Below are 23,344 nucleotides of genomic sequence, written 5' to 3'. Positions count from 1 at the left end.
TCAGCGTATTAGTAGAAAACATCATCAGAATAAAGTACTTTCTTTCAGTCAAGGAAACATTATCTTGTTTTTAAGAAAAGTAAGCTATATAATTAATTACATTAGTTTCATACCAGTATTGTTTTGGAAATTACAACTATCTCAATATTTTAACAGTTTAAATTAGATTAAATAAGCTAGTGAAGGCTAAACACCAAATTTTGGTGCTGGTCAATTACACAGTAAATGCTCTGTACTGAACATCAATGAAGTGAAAATTACAATACATTTACAAAAGCTCTAACGATAAACTGATATGTTTCTATGGTGATGAACATTTAAACAAGATTTTGCATGGACATCTTGACCTCGTGGAAGGTATGTAAACACCACTTTATATACTATGTCTCCACCCATCAGGAAAGCCTGGGAAAAATTTCTACATTCACAGAACATTTAAAATAAATATCAAGCCATTGTTTCCATTTAACAAAAAGGGTCTCTTAGTAACATTAAGATAAGGTTTGTTCAGCATGACATCAAGACTGCACCAAACATACATGCAGTCATCTGGAGAAGATCGATAGAAGCACTAATAAAGAACAGAAAATAAAGGCAGGTATTAATTATTTTAAACCATGAAAAAACTACAAACAAGCATTCCTAGAGAGTGTCAACCATTTCCCCCTTTGCTCCCAAAGTAATCATTAAAAGTAGAGACAAAAAGAGTTTTGGTCCCAAGTCAAAGAAAATAGCTTTATAGAAAGTGTTGTTAAGCTCTATAGTGAATTGTTTTTTAGTTATTAATATTTTCTGCAGTTTATTATATATATATATATACATATTTATTCAATAGTCATACACAGTAGAAAAACTAAAACTATAAGATTCTCAAGTTATTAAAACTTGACAAAAGGAAAGTATTTTAGAATAAGTTAAAATAATAACACTAACATTGCTGTTCATTGAACTAAGATGTTCACTATATTTAAATTTATGGGCAGAAATTTCTCATGATAGTAAACAAACAAAATCCTCCAGATTGCAAGTAAATGAATTAATACAGCAAGTTTCCAACATGTAAATGAAAGAACTGAATTGTAAAAAGACTGCAGGGACTTTACATCAAAATGTTTAAACATAATTCTAAATTTGGGAAAAAAACATTTCTCAGTACACTTCATCACATCAAAATAATTTAATGGTTAGCCAGTAAGGATCTTTTCTAATTCTAATTCTGTTCTAATAATTCTTTAGTTATAAACTTGATGGAAAAAAAGAGATGGCAACTATTTGCAAAGCTCCTACTACGTAGTTGCTTTATATGTGCTCACTGAATATTCACAATAAAGGCAAATTTATTATAAATGAGAAAGCTCACATCCAAAAAGTTAAATAATCTGTCTATGGTCACCCTGTTCCAGGCCTGCCAGAACTCTCTTTAAATCAGGTCTGCCAGCTTCTGGAGCCTGTGCTTTCTACCCTCCCCACAAGACAGAAATAAGACATAAAAGACAAACTGATGTGGAAATAGGAGGTGGGGGGAGAATGCTTAAAACATACTTAAGGCAACCTATAATTTTAGCAAAGAAACTAAATCAAAATACACAAAAGCTTCTTTTACTAGGATATTAATTTTCAATTCCGTAATAGCAAGCTCATGCTGAGCAAACGCTCAGTCCTTTAATGTAACAGAACACTGTAGCCAATACGTTACTAGTCCTGTCATAAAACACCCAGGAACAAGTTCCAATACAGACACAACAAAAGAAAAATCATTAGGGTTATTATTTATTACATGACTATAGCAAAATGTACAAGATACTAAAGTGTAGAATATTAATATAAAAGCAATTCCACATGATAATTTAGGTAATAGTGTCATATTGCTTTTGTGGCAAACAGTACATTTACACAAAAAGCACTAGGAATTCCAAAATACCACAGAAGAGCTATCCTTATGACAGTGAACAAAATAGGAAACATACACAAAAAGCTTAAGGCTGTCTGCCTGCTCTAAACCCAGACCAATCCCTCCAAAGCTGCGTTGGGCCCCTCTCTCTCATTTCCACAGCCCCTCCAGCTCTCAATAACAGCTACTTGGGGTGTGTAGGTGTGCATGCATGTGTGATTATTTTATAGTTTTCCACTGAATATCAACAACTTGGCATTTTGGTTTTTCTTATCAGTTTGGTTAATATGAGCCCATCACCAAGAAATAAATCACCTTTTTTCCTTTCTATTTTTAAATACTGAAAGTATAGACATGTCTCGCTTTCTTTCCCTTTGCACTTCTGCAATTTGCACTTTGCAGATAATTGCATTTTTTACAAATTGAAGGTTTGTGGCAACCCTGCATCGAACAAGTCTATCGGTGCCACTTTTCCAACAGCATTTGCTCACTTTGTGTGTCTGTGTTACATTTTGGTAATTCTCACAATATTTCAAACTTTTTCATTTTTATTATATTTGTTATGGTGATCTGTGATCAGTGATCTTTGATGTTACTACTGTAATTGTTTTGGACGTCACGAACTACACCAACACAAGATGGCAACAATCAATAAATGTTGTGTGTGTTCTGACTGCTCCACCAACCAGCCCTTCCCCCATCTCTCTCCCTCTCCTTGGACCTCCCTGTTCCCTGAGACACAACCATGTTGAAATCAGGCCAACTAATAACCCTACAATGGCCTCCAAGCGTTCAAGTGAAAGGAAGAGTCGCATGTCTCTCACTTTAAATCAAAAGCTAGAAATGCTGAAGCTGAGTGAGGAAGGCGTGTGGAAAGCTGACAGGCTGAAGGCTAGGCCTCTTGCTCCAAACAGCCAAGTCGTGAAGGCAAAGGAACGTTCTTGAAGGAGATTAAGGTGCTGCTCCAGTGAGCACACGAATGGTAAGAAAGCAACACAGCCTTATTGCTGTTGAGGAGAAAGTTTTAGTGGTCTGAACAGGTGATCAAACCAGCCACGACATTGCCTGAAGCCAAAGCCTAATGCAGGCAAGGCCCTAACTCTCTTCAAGTCTGTGAAGGCTGAGACAGGTGAGTAAGCTGCAGAAGAAAAGCCTGAAGCTAGCAGAGGTTGGCTCATGAAGTTTAAGGAAAGAAGCCGTCTCCATAACATAAAAGTGCAGACGAAGCACCAAGTGCTAATGTAGAAGCCGCAGCAAGTTATCCAGAAGATCTAGCTAAGATCATTAATGAAGGCAGCTACACGAAACAACAGATTTTCAATGTAGACAAAAGAGCCTTCTATTGAAAGATGTCAACTAGGACTTTCATAGTAGAGAGAAGTCAATGCCTGGCTTCAAAGCTTCAAAGGACAGGCTGACTTTTTTTTTTTTTTTTAACATCTTTATTGGAGTACAATTGCTTTACAATGGTGTGTTAGTTTCCGCTGTATAACAAAGTGAATCAGCTATATGTGTACGTATATCCCCATATCCCCTCCCTCTTGCGTCTCCCTCCCACCCTCCCTATCCCACCCCTCTAGGTGGTCACAAAGCACTGAGCTGATCTCCCTGTGCTATGCAGCTGCTTCCCACTAGCTATCTATTTTACATTTGGTAGTGTATATATGTCCATGCCACTCTCTCACTTTGTCCCAGCTTACCCTTCCCCCTCCCCGTGTCCTCAAGTCCATTCTCTACGTCTGTGTCTTTATTCCTGTCTTGCCCCTAGGTTCCTCAGAACCATTTTTTTTTTAGATTCCATATATATGTGTTAGCGTACAGTATTTGTTTTTCTCTTTCTGACTTACTTCACTCTGTATGAGTCTGTAGGTCCATCCACCTCACTACAAATAACTCCATTTCATTTCTTTTTATGGCTGAGTAATATTCCATTGTATATATGTGCCACATCTTCTTTATCCATTCATCTGTCAATGGACACTTAGGTTGCTTCCGAGGCCTGGCTACTGACAGGCTGACTCCTGATAGGGGCTAAGGCAGCTGGTGACTAAGTTGAAGCCAGTGTTCACTAACCATTCCAAAAATCCTAGGGCCCTTAAGAATCATGCTCAATCTACTCTGCCTGTGCTCTGTAAGTGGAACAAAGCCTGGATGATAGCACATCTGTTTACAACATGGTTTACTGGATATTTTACACCCACTGCTGAGATCCACTGCTCAGAAAAAAAGATTCCTTTCAAAAACTACTGCTCACTGACAATGCACCTAGTCACCCGACAGCTCTGATGGAGATGTACGAGATTCATGTTGTTTTCATACCTGCCAACACGACAACCGTTCTGCAGCCCATGAATCAAGGAGTAATTTTGACTTGCAAGTCGTATTTAAGAAATACATTTCGTAAGGCTGTAGCTGCCATAGTGAGTCCTCTGATGATCTGGGCAAAGTCACTTGAAAACCTTTTGGAAAGGATTCACCATTCTAAATGCCATTAAGCACATTTATGATTCATGGGAAGAGGTCAAAATACCAACATTCACAGGAGTTTGGAAGACGTTGATTCTAACCTTCATGGATGACTTGGAGGGGTTCAAGACTTCAGTGGAGGAAGTAACAGCAGATGTGGTGGAAACAGCAGGAGAACTAGAATTAGAAGTGGAGCCTGAGATGTGACTGAATTGCTGTAATCTCAGGACAAACTTTCACAGAAAAGCATTGCTTCTTATGGATGAGCAAAAGAAAATGGTTTCTTGAGATGGAATCTACTGCTGGTGAAGACGCTGTGAAGATTGTGGAAATGACGACAAAGGATTTAGACTAGGACATGAACTTAGCTGATGAGGCAGCAGCAGGGTCTGCGAGGACTGAGTCCAATTCTGAAAGAAGTTCTACCATCGGTAAAACGCTACCAAACAGCACGGCACGCTGCAGAGAAATCATTCATGACAGGAAGAGTCAGTCGACGCGGCACACTTCACTGTCGTCTTATTCTAAGGGCCTGCCACGGCCCCCCGGGCCTTCCGCAGCAGCACCCTGATCAGCCAGCAGCCAACGTCGAGGCAGGACAAGACCCTCCCCCAGCAAAAAGATACCGACTAACTGAAGGCTCAGAGGCCGGTTAGTATTTTTTTAGCAAAGACGTATTTTTTTTAAACATCTTTATTGGAGTATAATTGCTTTACAATGGTGTGTTAGTTTCTGCTCCATAACAAAGTGAATCAGCTATACATATACATATATCCCCACATCCCCTCCCTCTTGCGTCTCCCTCCCACCCTCCCTATCCCACCCCTCTAGGTGGTCACAAAGCACCGAGCTGATCTCCCTGTGCTATGCGGCTGCTTCCCACTAGCTATCTGTTTTACATTTGGTAGTGTGTATATGTCCATGTCACTCTCTCACTTCGTCCCAGCTTGCCCTTCCCTGTCCCCATGTCCTCAAGTCTATTCTCTACGTCTGCATCCTTATTCCTATTAGCAAAGAGGTATTTTTTAATTAAGGTATGTACATTGTTTTTTAGACACAATGCTATTGCACATTTAATAGACTACAGTATAGTGTAATCACAACTTTTCTTTGTACTGGGAAGCCAAAAAATTCGTGTGACTCACTTTATTGCAATATTCCCTCTACTGCAGTGGTCTGGAACCAAACCCACAATATCTCTGAGGTATGTCAGTCTGTACACTGTTTAGCTTTATATGTCTATTAAATACCTGTGGATAGACCACCCAACCTAAAGGAACGTCACCACAACCACTGTGCACCCATGTAGCCCTCCCAACCACACACCTGCTGCACCAACCTGCCCAATGGTAACCACCAATTTGAACTGCCGTGCTCATCACTTACTTTTTTTTATGACGGTTAAGTATATATAACATAAAATTTATCATTTTAACAACTTTTAACTGTAGAGTTCTGTGGCATTAAGTACATTCACACAGTCATGCAACCATCACCACCATCCATCTCTAGAGCTTTTTATATTTTCCAACTCAAACTCTGCACCCCATTAAACAGTAACTCCCCATCTAACCCCAGCCCCTGTACACCCACCGTCGACTTTCTGTCTCTATGAATTTGATTACACTAGGACGCTCATATAAGCGGAATCATACAGTATTTGTCTTGTTGTGCCTGACTTTCACTTAGCATAATGCTCTCAAGGTTCATCCATGTTGTAGTATGTGAGAATTTCCTTCCTTGTTAAGGCTAAATAATACACTACTGTATGCACATACCACAATTTGTTTATCTATTAATCCACTGATGGATACTTGGGTTGTTTCCACCTTTGGCTATTGAAAATAATCCTGTCATGAAAATGGGTGTATAAATATCTGTGGAGTCCTTCCTTTAATTCTTTTGTGTACACACCCAGAAGTGGAATATCTGGATCATGTGGTAATTATATTTTTAATTTTTTGAGCAACCACTATACTGTTTTCCACAGTGGTCGCACCATTTTATATTCTGACCAACAGTGTACAAGAGTTCCAATTTCTCAATATCCTCACCAATACTTGTTATTTTCTAGCAGCCATTCTAATGGGTGTGGAGAAGTATCTTCTTGTGGTTTTGATTTGCATTTCCCTAATGCCTAGTGACACTAGGGTCTTTTCATGTGCTTATTGGTCATTTGCATATCTTCTTCAAAGCAATGTCTATTCAAGTCCCTTGTTCCTTTTTTAATATTTGATAGAGTAAGTTCTATCACCATGTTCTTCAAAATTGCTTTGGCTATTCTTGGCTCTCTGCCCTCCCAAAGAATTTTACTATCTCCTTGTCACATGCCATAAGATAACCTCTTAAAAATTTTATTAGAATTGCACTGACTCTAAAAAATAATTTGAGAACTGGTATTTTTATCATATAAAGAAATTCATAAACATAGAATATCTATCCAATTAACTAGGTCTTCTTAACATCTTTCAATAAGATTTTTTCTTTCCATATATTATTTCAATAAGGTTTTAAAAATCATTTGTTGGGTTTATTTCAACATACCTTAGTTGTCTTGCTATTATAAAAGGTATTTTTAATTAGATTTTCTGTTTGTTGCTGTTACTTATTGATTTTCCTATATTAATCCTAGATCCAGCTTCCTTGCTAAATTTTCTTATTGGAATTATCATTTATCTTTAGATTCTATAGGATTTTTCAAACGACAATATCATCTGTTAATCATGACTATTTTGTTTGTTCCTTTCAATTTTTCCTTTTCTTGTCTAACTGTACTGGTAAAGAACTCTACTATAGTGCTGTCTATTGTTAGAAATAAAAGTACTCAAGATGGCATCCCAATTTTAAAGTAAATACTTTTAACATTTTACTGCTAAGAACAATGTCAGTTGCAGTCTTAGAGTAGATATCCATTATCAGGTTAAGCAAGTTCCCTTTAGTTCTTAGTTTGCTTTTTAATCATGAATGGTTACTGATTTCATGGATGTGTTCTGCGTCTCTTCTGAGGTGTTCACTTGATTCTTTTCTCTCATTTACTCTCCTAATATGAATTACAGTCATAGATTTTCTAGTGTTAAACCAACCTTGATAGCTGAAATAAATTTTTTTGGATGATGATCTTTTGTGTTGGACTCAGCTTAATATTTTCTGATTCACAAGTATTCATGAAAAGGAATGGCATATAATGTTCCTTTCTCCTATTAATCCTGTCTGCTTTCAGCATCAAGATTCCACTAGTTCCATAAAATACAACTGTGAGTGTTCCATCTTCCAATCTCCAGACAAATTTGTTGAAACTGTAGTTATCTATTCTTTAACGTCTGATAGAAATATCCTGGAAACTGTCTAGACTTGATTTTTATCAGAATGACTCAACAGAACTTTCATTTCTGGCAATATTGAGGACGAGATATCCTTAATTCCCTCTGCCAAGATAAGTCTAAAATGCTAGATCAAATATTTTCAAATCTCTCAGAAATCTTTTCTTTGTCTATTAACTCTGAGTAGTGCATTGAATTTGGTCCCTCTCACAATGTTGACTTTTCCCAGATGTCTGGTCATCTCCTGAGTCCCTGTTCATCTTTATATACACAAGTTTTTGTCCTGCTTCTTTCTGTAATCATCTCATGACTCTGGTGACAGTGAATCTAGAGAAGCAGGCTCCAGTTCTGGGTGAGGTGTCTCGGTAGCTTGTGCCCTGGTGGGCCCTTGTAAGTTTACCGACTCTCAACTTCCAGGACCCACGTGCTCTGCTTTAGCCCACAGCAAGTGTTACTGCTGCTTGCTGATGGCAGCTCCTCTCTGAGCACCCTGGTCCTTTCTGTTCTTCACATCCTTTAGAACATGATTTTAATTTCTGATAAAACCAGGTCAAAGGAGAATTTGAAGAACACATATACGTAGATAACCAGAAATATTAAAATCAATTTGCTAATAGATGCAAAATGGGATAACATCCTGTGGGACAATAAAATGAAATGTTTGGAGTTATCTTTTGCATAGGGAAGAAATCAATTACATCTCTATCAGACAAATTACTTCGCATTGCTCTCAGTTTCCTACAAGTTAACTCTAACCCTAGGGAGATGTAATATAGCCAAGTCAACAGAAAATCAGCCAAAGGTGCACACCCCTATAGGACCAGAAAACCCCCAGCATCCACTAGACAATGGCTAGAACTCCAATGACAGAACACCCAGGATCTTCTTTGCCCATTTCCAAGTCTTGGACAATTTTTCATGGCACTAGAAAATTTATGTACACAAAATAAATGATTAAAGTAAGACGGACATAAAATATATATATACACTAATTATAATTACACAATGATCCAAGTACAAATGTTGACAGGTAATTTGGAATGATATAAAATACAATGTAGAGTTAATTGGCTTTCCCTAAACTTGTTTAAATTATAATTAAAATATTAATGAAAAACCGATAGAAGTCAAGATACACAGGAGAATCAGCCAAAATCATCAACCTCGTGAGTATGCTTCATGCAAGCCAAATAAGACACAGGGAAATTAAAGATCCTGGAATACACAGACACATTTAGGAAGGGCTTGTACGTTTGTAGAAATCATCCTGGAAGCCTGAGAAGGAATTTCTGAACACTATATTGGAAAAGATCGTCTTTAAACAACCTTAAGGCCATGAGAGGCCAAAACAGCTACAAAGCTAAAGAGGAGAGGCCAAAAGAAAAGACTGCGCCCCACACTTGTCAACGAAATCAGAGCCAATTCAAGCAGAGACCACAAAGCCTCCCAGGTCTGGAAAAAAGAACAAAGAATGCCTCCAAATTAACAAATAACTGAATTCCAGACAAAGGGCCAGTAAAGCTAACAGGTGGAGAGATAGAGGAATCAGGTACATCAGTTCAAGATGACAGATTAATAATCACATACATTTTTTTACCACAGAAAACAGGAAAAATATAAAATAAATACATAATCAATCAATCAACTGCACTGTCCCTAGCAGCTGCAACAGTACCTAGAATACAATAAGTGGTCAATAGGAATTAACTGAATGAATTAATTATGGTAGAAGACAAGAGCTCCATCAGCAGAGTAGCAATGTTGAGAAATCCCTAAATGATAGGACGCACTTGGGATCAAATCTATGGAGAAATGTCCAGAGGAAATTATAGACTAAAAAAAAAAATTAAAAGAAAATAAGAGAAGTAAGAAAAGAGCAATGATTCCAGGCACTACAAGCTGCAAAAAGTCCAAAAAGATGTGTAATCATACCTAAGAATTTTTAAATATTAAAAAATAATAGGTAAGAGTAATATTACTGTATACATTTCTTTAGAATAACTGAACAGAGAAAAAGTTACTTAGATTCACTCTTTTTAATCACCTCACAAAATTAACTATAGATAGATTAAAATATTAGATCTTTGTAAAAACTCACATAAAAAGTAGCTAAAATAGAATAGACTACATTATTCATCCTTGGCTCTGAAGGAATAAAAACACTTTCAGAACTAAACCACTATCAAATTACTAAGAAAGAGTGTTCGATTAAAATGGAAAAAAGTTTGGATAAAATGTAATCAGGTCTTGTTTAGGCCTGCTTATATGTTTGTTGTCAAGTCCTGAGTTTTCTCACACAATTAAGTTAAAGACAATTAAATAGCCTATGTCATAAATAGGACCAGCTCAAAAATTTACACATATGATGAATCTTAATTACATTAAATCAACTTCCTAAAACCAACATTAATTATATGTTTATTGAAACCACTTAAAATTAAAATTTATACGTTATGTTAAAATATTATACATCAGGTTGAAATGATAAAATGATACATAATACTCTGAAAAATGCTTTATGCTAATTTCTTGGTTTGGGGTCTCCCAACAATACAGGTAGTAATATCAAACCCCAACTCCTGTGAGGTAGAGGCCTGTGGACTAACTCTCAGGGGAGACTTCTGCCCAGAGCTGAGCCTGACAGACGCTCCCCATCACTGTGTGTATGTGTGTGTGTGTGTGTGTGTGTGTGTGTGTGTGTAATAAGTTTGCCCTTTCCCTGTCACTGTGTGTGTGTGTAACAAGTTTGCCCTTTGGCTGAGGGCTTTCAGTTCCAACTCCTAGCCTGAATGCATCCATGGTCCTGTACCACCTTGTAACTACCTCCCTGCCCTAACTAGGGCACCACTTACTCAGTTACCATTTAAGTTTTGTTGTGCCTGTTCGGTTTTGGTCCTTGGAGATTTTATGGAGGTGAGTTACAGATATAGCATTATGCAGAGAACAATGCTAGAAGGCAGTATGGAGGTTACTTTGTGTGGGAATGAAACTGGAAGCAGAAAACACAGATGGACAGTGGTTTAAATAATCCAAGTAAGAAATGATGAAGCCTGAACTAAGGTAATAACAGAAAGAGAAGAGAAATCTTATTCAGAATACTTAAAGTATATTTGTTATATAATGCAATAAGCTCTTCTCACAACATAAGGTACTTCATTAAATATCTTCTAAAAAAAAATCAGAAATATCATTTAATTCTAGGCATTTAAAAGGAAGCACCTAGAGGGGTGGGATAGGGAGGGTGGGAGGGAGACGCAAGAGGGAGGAGATATGGGGATATATGTATATGTATAGCTGATTCACTTGGTTATAACGCAGAAACTAACACACCATTGTAAAGCAATTATACCCCAATAAAGATGTTAAAAAAAAAAAAGGAAGCAAAAATCATTAAGAGATAAGTTTTCCTGATACTTCAAAAAGGATTTAAAAAAATTCTTAAGCCCTTCACAAGTCTGTTTAAAAACAGACTGCTTATAAAACTTAATACTCATTAATTAATGTGTAAAGAGAAACATTAATATCAAGTAATCCCAAATAAAATATGAAAGTATAAAAGTATTTAAATCCAGCACTATAAAACAACTTAAAATCTCTTCTTTGTGTTCCAAGAAAGATAATAGGAAACGTTTCCTTTAAATTGACCATTTCACTATATTTAATTCTTTTTTTTTTTTTTTATAAATTTATTTATTTATTTATTTTTGGCTGTGTTGGGTCTTCGTTTCTGTGCGACGGCTTTCTCCAGTTGCGGCGAGCAGGGGCCACTCTTCATCGCGGTGCGCGGGCCTCTCACTGTCACACCCTATCCCGTTGCCGAGCACAGGCTCCAGACACGCAGGCTCAGTAGTTGTGGCGCATGGGCTTAGTTGCCCCACGCCATGTGGGATCTTCCCAGACCAGGGCTCGAACCCGTGTCCCCTGCATTGGCAGGCAGATTCTTAACCACTGCGCCACCAGGGAAGCCCTTAATTCTTTTTCTACTGTTCAGGCATCCTTATTTTTTGTTTTTGCCTGCTCACCTTATTTTTAATAACTAAAAGAACATACATTTTATGTATTTTTTTAACAGTTCAATTGATTTAAAAGTCAATCACTCTAGAACAGTAAGAACTTGTCTTTCTAGATGAGAATTTCCTTTCCTTAACAGAAAGTGTGCAAACCAATAAATTTTTAAGTAGTATAACTATTAATGACTTAAGTCTAAGGAAAAGTACATAATATACTGCAACCTAAAATATTACCTAATATCAAAACTATCAAACAATCCTATTGCCTTTGATGTGTCTAAATACACAACTTTTATTTCTGGTACAAATGGGCCAAATAAATGGGTTGTAAAGTAATATATCAAGTTCCAGCTATATATTGGCATACATTTCATAGAGATCAGAAGGTTAACACTGTGACATGCTGAATAAATGATTTTACAGACAAATAAATATGAGTTTAAATGCCAAATAAATAAAAGATTTTAACAATCCAAATTCTAGCCTCTTGGGTGAGCTCTCGTCCTACAGGTCTGTGGGTATGTATCATAATTGTGTAAGAAGCTCTCTAGTCAGCATTAAATCTGACATTTAATTTTACTTTCAAATAAAGTTCATTCCAACCAAGGGTAGGTAGTTTTCAACTCCCCCAAAAAAAGTTTTAGAAAGGAGACTCTAATTGATAACAATGGCTATTCCTATGAAATTGTTTTATGAATATTAGAAGTATTAGAGCCAGTTTAATTAAAAGTATAATTACTTTAACATCTAAACCTGGTGATTTTACATTTCCTCCCTACCAAAACTTCTCATTTAACAAATTATGAGACATTAGTTGGTAATTTAATCATCATATAAAGTTTGAAATTCAGCTACCTATTAAATACCTTCTTTTTACAACCTATACTGTTACAAGATAAAACCATTTATATTTCAAAAAGTAAATAAACAAAGCTATGTTGACGCCACTCTAATTTCTTACATCGTTTTGCTATCACATATAAAGTTATATCACACAAATCTTCCTGATTTCATTATCAACTTGCTCACAGTTGGTACATTTGAGTCCCTAATACTAACTGCCGCTTCTACTGTGTCTTGGTGCTTTACAAACAGATTTGGTGAAGTAACCTGAGGACGAGGTAAGGACTGCAGCCCATTTTCCAGATGGAGACACTAAGAACCGTGCCTGGACTTCCAGGTTGGTAAAAGAAGAGTCAGGATTTAAGTCCAGGTCTTCTGAAAGCCAGAGCTTACAGTTTTGCCACTATACAAAACTCTTTATGCAAATAAAGAGACTATCTAGCCTTACAGTAGAAATCTCTCCTTTTTTGATAAATGGAGAGAGAGTATCATACCATCACCAAGTATGCAGGAACTGAGCAACGTGCTATTTACCAATAACTGACACTGTTACTGAAGTTATAATTTAGTCGCCTCCAACATGCAGCTGTACTGAGAAGAGTGACAAAACTAACGTCATTTCATTAACTAAATGATTTTTAACTCAAAATCCTTATGAACTCAGATAATTTTTAAATGAAATAAATGTACCCTTTTCTTCAAAATAATACTTTTCTGTGTCTTTCTCTGACATCCTATACGTCAAGCTTCAATGTCTGAAGTGCTCAGTTTACATTATTATAACCACGCCTTTTACAGTAGAGTCACAATTCCAACAGGAACCTTGCATGTAACAACACTACCAGAATCGAATGTTTTGAAAATACTCATTCTTATCTATATTGTTTCTATGGAAAAAATTAGTCCTCACAATTGGAAGAGGGTAGAGGAATTCTGTTAATAAATTACTGATTTTTTTTCTTGAAGGTGTTGGAAAATCAAATTAACACATAACAATAGTTAGTGAGATATGACTCCATTTTCTGTAATAAACACCAAGATCAAAACGAGACCCAAGGTAAATTTCCTTGAAAGGTTCCCAGCAGGAGTTTCCCTTTTTGTATGTGATTTCCTCTCACCCACAAAAACCATGCAAATATGCGCATGTGCCACTAACACTAAGCAGCACTTCCTTAATCACTCATTTCCAACAATTTATGGATGATCAGTGGCAAAAACGAGCAAAAATAATGAAAGAATGCAATGAAAGCTCACTGAGACCGAGCTGGACTTCCTACTCATTTCTGTGTCTCTTTAAGATGGAGGCCTGATACAAATTAGCCACTGGGGGGAAAAAGTCATCTGGTCATAAAATACAGTACAAGGTCACTTTTATGTAAGTTTGCCAAAAGGGACATAAACCAGGACAATTTCAAACTGTGACACAGGATAGAAACATATTGGAACGATGTCTGTTCCCCCTCTATTGTGCTGTCACGGTGCTCAGCTTTATAGGCCTTCCAAGCACCGCACCCAGCTCTCGGCTTCCACCTGGCCAGTCTAATTAATTAAGAAAGGAAGTCACCTCAGATTTTGTACTTTTTGCTTTTATTATCAAGCACTTCGTTTGAAGTTCTAGGAGTTAACCTCTTAATCCTACAGACCATGTGCTATGTTCTGGACATCTGGGGGTGTCTGGATGGCTTAGGTAATTGGTCAGGATGTTGCTGTCACTTATGTTAAATGTTATACCATGACTTCAAACCAAAGATAGGCATTAATGTGAGGCACAATATAAAGCTGCTCCCAGAAACATCTTTGGTTCATGAAATAATCTGTCATTGAAGGGTTTTTTTTACTTTCATTAAGTTGCTGAATTTTTTCCTCATGACATTTTTTTTCCTTATGACATTTTAATTCAAAGTAAGATGTTACGATACAATATGAAACAAACACATTCCTAACTCCCATTTAAACCCTAGCCAGAGGTTAGACCGGTTCATTACGCAATCGAAAAACACCTTCTGGCATCACCCCAAATAACCTAGAGGTCCCTCTGAGGCAGAGTGGGGAGAGAGACTCACACAGCTGACCTGAGTGTAACAGGAACAGGAGCGCTGCCAGCCCTAAGATTCTCATACTCTGGTGTGTGACTAAGCAACGGAGATAAAAACTGTGGAGAAAACATGTCTACCACAAAACAAAAACAAAACCCACCAGACGCAACCTCTTCACCAGAGTTGAAACATAAGATGTAAGCTTGGGTTGGGGTCAGCTTCAAACACACATGAACATATGTAATGCTTGCTACAATATATACGGGTGACAGCCTATAATATAAATAATCTAGAGTAAATAAAAATTTAACTGCTAGCAGAATTCCAAGATAAAAGGTACCTTCTTACCAAAAAAAAAAAAAAAAAAAAAAAGAAAGAAAGAAAAAGAAAAAAGAAGAAACCTTGCTTTATCAAGACCACTTACATTCTCCTACCCTTGAGAACTGTAAAGAATGGGAATAGCTAGGAGATGGTCCCCAAAAAAAAGAAACATACGCCATGGTAAGGAGAGAGAAGAAAGGCGATTCAAGGCCCTTAAAAGGACATGGTCAACCCCCCAGGCCTAAAATGTCCTGTTTGAATTAACATAGTGGTTTAATTAAAAACTAAGTAGAGAATTCTGCTTAATTTGATTTTCAATTCAAGCTCTGCATCCGCCATGGCCAGTGGCCAATTTCCGCATCTCGGCACAATATGCAAGGGGCTGCTTTAAAATCGATTGCCCAGGGGAATCAATGGGAGTTTGGTGGGACCATATGCCATTTAGGGGCTCCACCAGACTTCAACATAGTAAAACAACACCAGGAAGTAGCCAAAGGAAAAAAAGGAAATTTAACTTAACCATATTACAAGTTTGTCCTTACTCAAATTATTGTGCTGAAATCTACCAATTAGAAGTGTTTTCTAAGCTCTCCTCAATGTTGCCTTGGAAGTAGATATGTCAAATGTAACCAATGAGCAAAGGGTTTTAAAGGGATACACACAAATATATACATGCTTGCCAGCCAGCTGTGTCAAAGATGTCAGCGACCCACCCCCTTCATCAGAGCAGCAGAGTTCCTGACTGTGATACAACCTATAGCTCTGTGGAAAGCGCTACAGATCTCACCAAACACTGTTCAGAACCTGTGCAAGTAAATACCAGATGATCTTATATAACAGAAAGGCATAATACTGCAAGGCTCAAACATATACCTAACACATTTAGACTTAAATATACAATGCTAATAATAACCCTTGCAACTCCCATGTAACTGAAAAAGGTGAATATTGTAAAATAACATGCCATGATTACCCTGATTTTAAAGCTCTCTAAACATTTCTAATAGGAACTACATGCACCTTCTCTTTCTTTTTTTTAATTTTATTGTAGTATACTCGATTTACAGTGTTGTGTTAATTTCTGCTGTACAGCAAAGTGACTCAGTTATACATACATATTCTTTTTCATATTCTTTTCCATCATGGTTTATCCCAGGATATTGAATATAGTTCCCTGTAGATGCACCTTCTCTTTAGGCAATTTTGATTCTGCTTCAGTACATGCCATTTCAAAATGGGAAAAATAATTTGGAATCTTAAAACTGCCTAAGATAATAATACATGAATAATTAAGAGCTGACTCTATTTAGTTGCTTTCTAATGATCTATCCATATAACACTGATGTTTCCTAGAATACTTATCAGTCAAATACATGAACCTCTAGGATAGTGACAATAATACCTAACATTTACTGAGCTAAATCCCGGGCTAAATGCTTTACATGAATAATCACCTCTCATTTAATCCTCCAAATGAAACAGTAAGGTAACTATCATTACTATACCCCTTTTACAGAAAGAAATCCTGAGGTTTAGATGATGTAACTAGCCCAGGCAGTCTGACACTAAAGACAAATTTTCTCACCTTAGTACCTGCAGTCTCTCTTCCACTGGCCCCTCCCTCAGCATAATAGAATTATTCTACCTCTTCTCCTCCAAGCCACAACCCCATCTCCCTCTTTCCTTTAACAGCATTAAAGACAAAACACTTTAATTTGGTTTCTGCAACTCCCATTCATCCCCAAGCTACCAGATTCTAAGAAACGGTAACCATCCTGAGCTCTGCCTTCTCCCCCTCTTTTTAAATCCTTCACTGTGGGGACTTCCCTGGCGGTCCAGTGGTTAAGAGTCTGCACTCCCAATGCAGGGGGCCCGGGTTCGATCCCTGGTCAGGGAACTAGATCCCGCATGCCGCAACTAAGACCCGGCACAGCCAAATAAATAAATATATTTTTTAAAAATCCTTCGCAGGGTTTGGGAATTAACTGGATTGGTCATGTCGACTGCACCCTACAATCACTCAACACATCAGTCCCCTTTGAGACCATGAAATGTAGCTGGTGACCTTGAGGAATTCTGAGGAGGCTGACATAGTCAGAGATGTGCTTAGAAAAGGCATTCTTCTAATCATGTATAAAGAGACTAGAAGTAAACAGTTTAGAGGGAAGAACTGCTGTACAACTGTAGGTGCAAAAGATTTTTACTTACCTTCTCATACCCCTCCTCAAGATGATTCTCCCCTTTGACCTTAGTCTACAAGGGGGAACAGGAGAACAGTAAATCACTGGGTTCTTGGGTCCGTTGTTTTTAATTCTAGAGATGGTGCTACCTCTGTTCCCACAGATTCAGCCAAGTCCCTTTTCTAGTTGGTTAGTTCACAGGAAGGGAGGGAAATAATTTGGAGACAAAGGGGTTTGTCCATATTACACACTGCTTTTTAAAATAATTTATTTAACTAATAACTAGATTTTTATGAAAAGCATAAACTAGGGAGCGCACCTTTAATACCAAACATGAAAATATATTTAACACTGAGCTTTACCAGTTGCTTTTGCACTTGATAAGATTACACACGAGACAGAGCTAGGGAGAGGGGAGCGCTGTGCATGTTTAAAGCAAACATCAACATGGCAATTTTAGTGACATATGTTGAAACGCTCTGTTTAACAGAGCCAGGTGCATGACTGATTCAGTATGGTGACATCTCTACCAAACAGTGTCTCGCATTGTGTGGTGCATGTACTCCTTTCCCTAGTGACATATGTTGAAATTCTGACGTGTTTTTATCTCTAAATATGCTTAAATAAAACAGTAGATGCAAAAATTCTTTCCAAAAATCCTCTGCCAACTCCCTGTTGTCTACAGCATAAAACCCAAACTATGTGGTAGAGGACTCAAGCCTCCAGGATCTGATCCTGACAAGGGGTCTCTCGCCATTCTCCATTCTACAGCTAAGCATCAGCCAGCCACTCCCTCAATTCAGGCAGAATCCAGGCCTTTGCTCAAGCCTCGAATGCTCACCTGCAAGTCTCAGCTCAAGTGCAGGCTAACCCCCCCCCGAAGCTTCCCCAATTCTCCAGGCAAATCAAGACCTCCACTCACAGCCGCTCGCTGTGTAAAAGTTCATCCACCACATGCTACTTGTTTTCATCTCTGAGGTCATCCTCTCTTAATCCCTTGAAGGCAAGAACCCTGTCTTTTCACTTCTGTACCCAGCAAGCTCCTTTAACAGCATAGCAATTACCACTTAGTATGTGCCTAGTAAAACTCTGTCAAACGTATGACTATCCATCAAAAGGCTCCAAAATTCCACAGAAATTGCTTTCTCAAGCTTCTCTGATGACCTTGTTTCTTCTCCATGCTCTTCCTTTTCGACCCCACTCTGATGTCATGTTTTACATTCCACTCTCCTGAGCTCTGTCTGGGCTTCCAGGTCACACCCTGCTTGTTCTCCTACTATCTGACGTCCCCACGCAAAGCCCCGCCTTGCCCCTTCCTCTGCCCTTGCGCTGTGGTCCTCTTCCCCTCCCTCCTCGTCGGTGCCTGGCCGGCTTTAGCTGTGCTCTCCACAGTGCTGACCGGTGAAGAATGTGCACACTCTGGGGAGGTTAGAAGCAAGCCCTGGGTTTTAGTTCTAGTTTTGCAATGGTACATATGTGGTTCTTAGACAATTTAATAACATTAATATCTTTGGATCTCAGTTTCCTCCTTATAAAAGGAGGGTTTGAACTAAATCCCTTTCAGCAGCAAAACTTCCTATCATTCTTCAAGAAATTATGAACAAAGAGTTTTTTAAACTGAAACTATGCAAGTCTTTCCCATTACATGGATGACTTAAATAATTTACATACGTCATTATAAAAAACAAACCTAATATATAAAAGCCAGTTTTCTCAATGTAGGTTTGACCACCATACCCAACCATCCATTCCGATCTCAGTACATTCACTAAATATGAAACCAACCATCTATCGCAATATGAATATGAATAACCGTAACTAAAAATTAGAAAGGTGCAATGTGCCTATAAACTGTAACACCAGAACTCATTTTGTCAAGTTTAAAAGTCACCCCAAAAGTACTACCTACTGAAATCTTCGCATTATATTCCAAGCTTTTATAGCAAACAGCTCCACAAGCTATAAATGGAAATGCTGTTCCCTTCACTTTAAAATGCTCTATTCAAGGACAGAGGGAGTTACTATCATTGACAAGGTCTGGATTAACTGTTTAAGATGCTCTTGCGGACTGTCCTGTTTTGCCCACTTCTCACGCTCCCACATTCACCTAATATCAGTAAGTCACAGGATCCTGGGAATAAGAAAGGAATAATAGCTATTGTGTCAGGTTTATTCATTCTACAAAAGAACACTCCACCAACTTTGCACATAGTATAAAATCATTCAAAGGTCAAAAGATGACTTCCTCCCTGTAGACATGTAAAATAATTCAATATGTAACACTGTTACCATTATTGTAAAAACATTATTAATATTAACAAGACATTATTATTAATTAAACTTCTTACATTCCAATAAAATGGTTGTTTAAGCCTACTTTTTTCTAGTTCAACATGAATGATATTTATTTCTTCATTGAAGAAATTTAATTCTAAAACATGATTCACTTACCTTTTTCAGGCCAGCAAAACCTTCTGATTCCAGAAAGAAAAAGGCAAAGGGCATCAACACAAATAAACAAAGATTGGAAAAGAGAGAAGCAAGGTTCCACAAACCTGTGAGAAGGATAACAATACAAGAAAGATGAGTTTAGATACTGACAATCTTGTCAAAGAAAATTACTGTGCTAAATTGTAATATCAAAGCTCTGTACTTTTTAATAGTAAAAATAAACATAAACTTGAATAGAGAGGCCTAACAAATGACGTAAACTTAGAAATCAGAAAAATAATTACATATTTCTATAAAATTTTTGTAACTTGTACCTATTGGGAAAAGCCAATACAGAAACTAATAATTTTTCCTCATGCTCTAAAATAAATTCACTAAACATATGACATATGCAGAGATCCAAAGATACAGCCTCTTCAGACATATTGGCACCTGAATATTTAAATTAGAGCCAGTAGCATTTATCGAGCACTTAATAAATGCCAGATACTCTACTAAACATTTTACATGAATAATCTTGTTTAATTTAAGCCTCATAAAAACCCGAAATGTAATAATTAGCATTTATTGAGCCCTTATGTGCCAAGCGCTATTCTAAGTGATTTACAGATATTATACAAACTCATTTACTCTTCACAGCAATCCCCCCAAAAATGACAGAGGCTGCTTATATAAAACCTGCCACGGCTGCAGAGCCTGCAAGTAGCTGCACTAATTCCTGGGATTTTTAAAAACCACTACATCATAGAAGTTTTAGTAAGCAACTCCAAGTGGTAAAGAAAATGTAAGAGGGGCAAGCAAGCTCACATCACCTTTTCCCTTTCTGGCACATTCTGCACTCATAAAATCACAATAAAAAGCAACTTAGATGATAATAAGACTAGATTTTTAAAAATACAGAACTTTAGGTATGTCACTGGGATAATATTTGGACCAACATCTCACTTTGTATAGGTAAAACACTCAACTTTAAAACTGATGGCTACAATCTTCATTAAAATTTGTAAAATCAAGAATCAAAGATAAAAATTATGCTAAATATAAATTCAATGTACTACATACAATTATGATCCAATGCTTCTGAAAACAGGCAACTCATGTTCTTTCAACACCCTTATTTACAAGGCACTGTTCCATGCACTGGAGACGTAGTAACAGCAGAACACAAACCTCTGCCCTCACAGAGCTTCCTTTCCAGACACATGGAGACTACACACTGAGCTCTCAGGGAACCAAGGAAACTAGTTCTCAACTGCCTTGGTTACAAATTAACATATGTGTTTCATAACTACCCTAAATCCTTTTTGGAACAGCATGGAATACAAACAAAAAGAATGAATGCAGCACTTGTACAGGTTACCTAGAGAGATGTACTTCCTTTAGTAAATGAGGTGATGTAATTAAAAATCAATTTACAGTTTCTTATTCAAAAATCTAGGTATTTAGATTGAATGAATTTTACAATATATATTTATCTCAGCAGGAAATAAAATGTTTTACAAAATATTTTCAAAAACAATGTTTCACATCTCTCAGAGGAAAAACTTTAATTTGTACTTTTAAAAATAAAAAATGTTCTAAAATACTTTTCCACTTCTCAGTCTCTAAAAAAAAAGATGCTCAATATCTTAACCCTTTTCTTCATTCAAAGGGGTTATAATTACAGCCAATTGTTGTATCGTGTTAATAACCAGGAAGAACACACAGAATGGTGGCCAAATGCACACACGGGACTTTCACACAGACCTGGGTTCGAGCCCCATCTGCACTTCCATGTGACAACACTTCTAAGCCACAGGTTCTTCATCTATACAATGAGGCTGAGGATCATGTCTGTAGGTGGTGCTGAGAAGTCAGTGAAATAATACATGAACAACCATCACCACGCCTGTCACAAAATAAGCACTTAATGACTTTTTGCTTTTAATAACAGTAACATCTCCAGAGGCTACCAACACACAGTGCTAATTAGCCCCTGTACCAAAGTACCATACTTTCTGAGAAGCCATGTTCACTTTGCAGAAAATCACGACATATATAAGAAGTAAAAATATTAGTTTCTAAAAAATTTGTTGAGTTATAATTGACATAAACCACACACAAATTGTACAGTTTCATAAAATGTGGCAGTTATATCACCATAACCAAGATAATATATCCATCACCCCTAAGTTTCCTCGTACCATTTTATAATCAGTGTCTCCTGCCACTCCCTATCCCACCCCATTCTCCATCAGCCAGATTGTACACTTTATAAAAGACTGTATTTTCTAAAATTTTCTATAAATGGTAAGTGTAGTATGTACTCCTGTTTTTGTCTGGCTTCTGTCACCTAGCGCAATTCTTCTGAGATTTTCCAACACTGTGGCAGTATCAGTAGTCTATCCCTTTGTATCAGATTGAATCCAGTTACTACACTGCATCCATCCACAGGCAAACTGCTACCTGGGTTGTGGCTCTCACAACTAAAGCTGTTATAAACACTCACATATGAGTCTTCGTATGGACACAGGCTTTCATGTCTTTGGGGTAAATATGTGGGCATGCAATGTCTGGGTCATATAGTAGGTGTACGTTTAACATTTTAAGAAACTGCCAAAATGTTTTCCAAAGTAGGTGTATAACTTCACATTCCTATCAGCAGAATTCAAATCTCATCCACATTTTGACAAAAAATGGTATGGGCAGTCTTTTCAGCTTCAGCCATTCTAATAGGTGTACAGTGGTATCTCATTACTGCTTTAATTTGCATTTCCCCAATGAATAATGACGTGAACATCTTCTCATGAACTTATTTGCCATCCATTTACATCTTCTTTGCTAAAACATCTCTTCAAATCTGTTGCCCATTGTTTCATTGGGTTGTCTGTTTACTTACTGAGTATACTTTATATACTCTGAATACAAGTCTCTTATCAGGCATATGATTTACAGATATTTTCTCGCACTTTGTGAATTGTCTTTTCATCCTCTTAACAGTATCTTCCAAAGAACAAAATTTCTTAATGTTGATGAAGTCCAATTTATCAATGTTTTCTTTACGGATCATGCTTTAGCTATCTTACCCAAGAAATTATGGTCTAGTTCAGTGTCAAAGACCTTCTCCTGTATTTCCTTCTTACAAGTGTTACAGTTTTAGGATTTACATTTAGATCTACGATTCTTTCAAATTACTTTCTGTATATGGAGCCAGATATGGATTTAAGTTCATTTTTTACCTACGATTATCCAATTGCTCCAGTACCATTTGTTGAAAATAGCCTTTTCCGCCAAATAGCCTTTGCACCTTTGTTAAAAATAAATTTACAATACGTTTGGATATATTCCTGGACTCTCTATTCTACTGAGTTGCTCTATCTATCTTCCTGCTAATGCATACAGCACAGTATCGATTACTATGGCCTTAAAATAATCTTTGAGTTGGGTAGTCAGTCCTCCAATTTTGTTCTCTTTCAAAGTTGTTTTGGCTAATAATATAAGTCGTTTGAATTCCCATCTAAAATCTTAGACCAGCTTTTCAATTTCTACAAAAAAATCAACCTGGTATTTTGACTAAGATTGTGTTGAATCTATAGATCAATTTGGGGAGAACTAACATCTTTACAGTACTGTCTTCTAATCTGTGAACACAGCACTTCTCTCCATTTATTACAGTATGCTTTAATTTTCCTCAGCAGTGTTTCCTAGTTTACAGTATACAGGTCTCGCACATCCCTAAGCACTTCACATTTTTGATTCTACTGTAAATAAACGGCACTGGTTTTTAAATCAATTTCCAATTATCCATTGCTAGCATACAGAAATGCAATGGAGTTTTATATATTGA

General features: G+C 37.1%; 1 protein-coding gene across 10 annotated transcripts in view; it reads right to left on the bottom strand.

The window, feature by feature from the left end:
- LMBR1 (limb development membrane protein 1) overlaps window positions 1-23,344 on the bottom strand; it is a 163,716-nt gene that overhangs the window by 92,860 nt on the left and 47,512 nt on the right. For 5 of the 10 annotated variants that reach the window (XM_057549889.1, XM_057549891.1, XM_057549892.1 and 2 more), the window contains exons 5-6: window positions 19,519-19,622; window positions 17,096-17,140 (exon numbers count right to left, since the gene is read on the bottom strand). In XM_057549889.1, the coding sequence (XP_057405872.1) occupies window positions 17,096-17,140; window positions 19,519-19,622 (149 nt within the window). Of the gene's footprint in view, window positions 1-17,095; window positions 17,250-19,518; window positions 19,623-23,344 lie in introns of all 10 variants that reach the window. The other 5 variants (XM_057549899.1, XM_057549890.1, XM_057549893.1 and 2 more) reach the window with 2 other exon arrangements.

The sequence above is a fragment of the Balaenoptera acutorostrata genome, chromosome 7, assembly GCF_949987535.1.
Source record: "Balaenoptera acutorostrata chromosome 7, mBalAcu1.1, whole genome shotgun sequence".
In the NCBI taxonomy this organism is placed as follows: domain Eukaryota; kingdom Metazoa; phylum Chordata; class Mammalia; order Artiodactyla; family Balaenopteridae; genus Balaenoptera; species Balaenoptera acutorostrata.
Note: the sequence above shows the minus strand (reverse complement) of the source record. Positions and strands in the feature narration are given on the sequence as shown.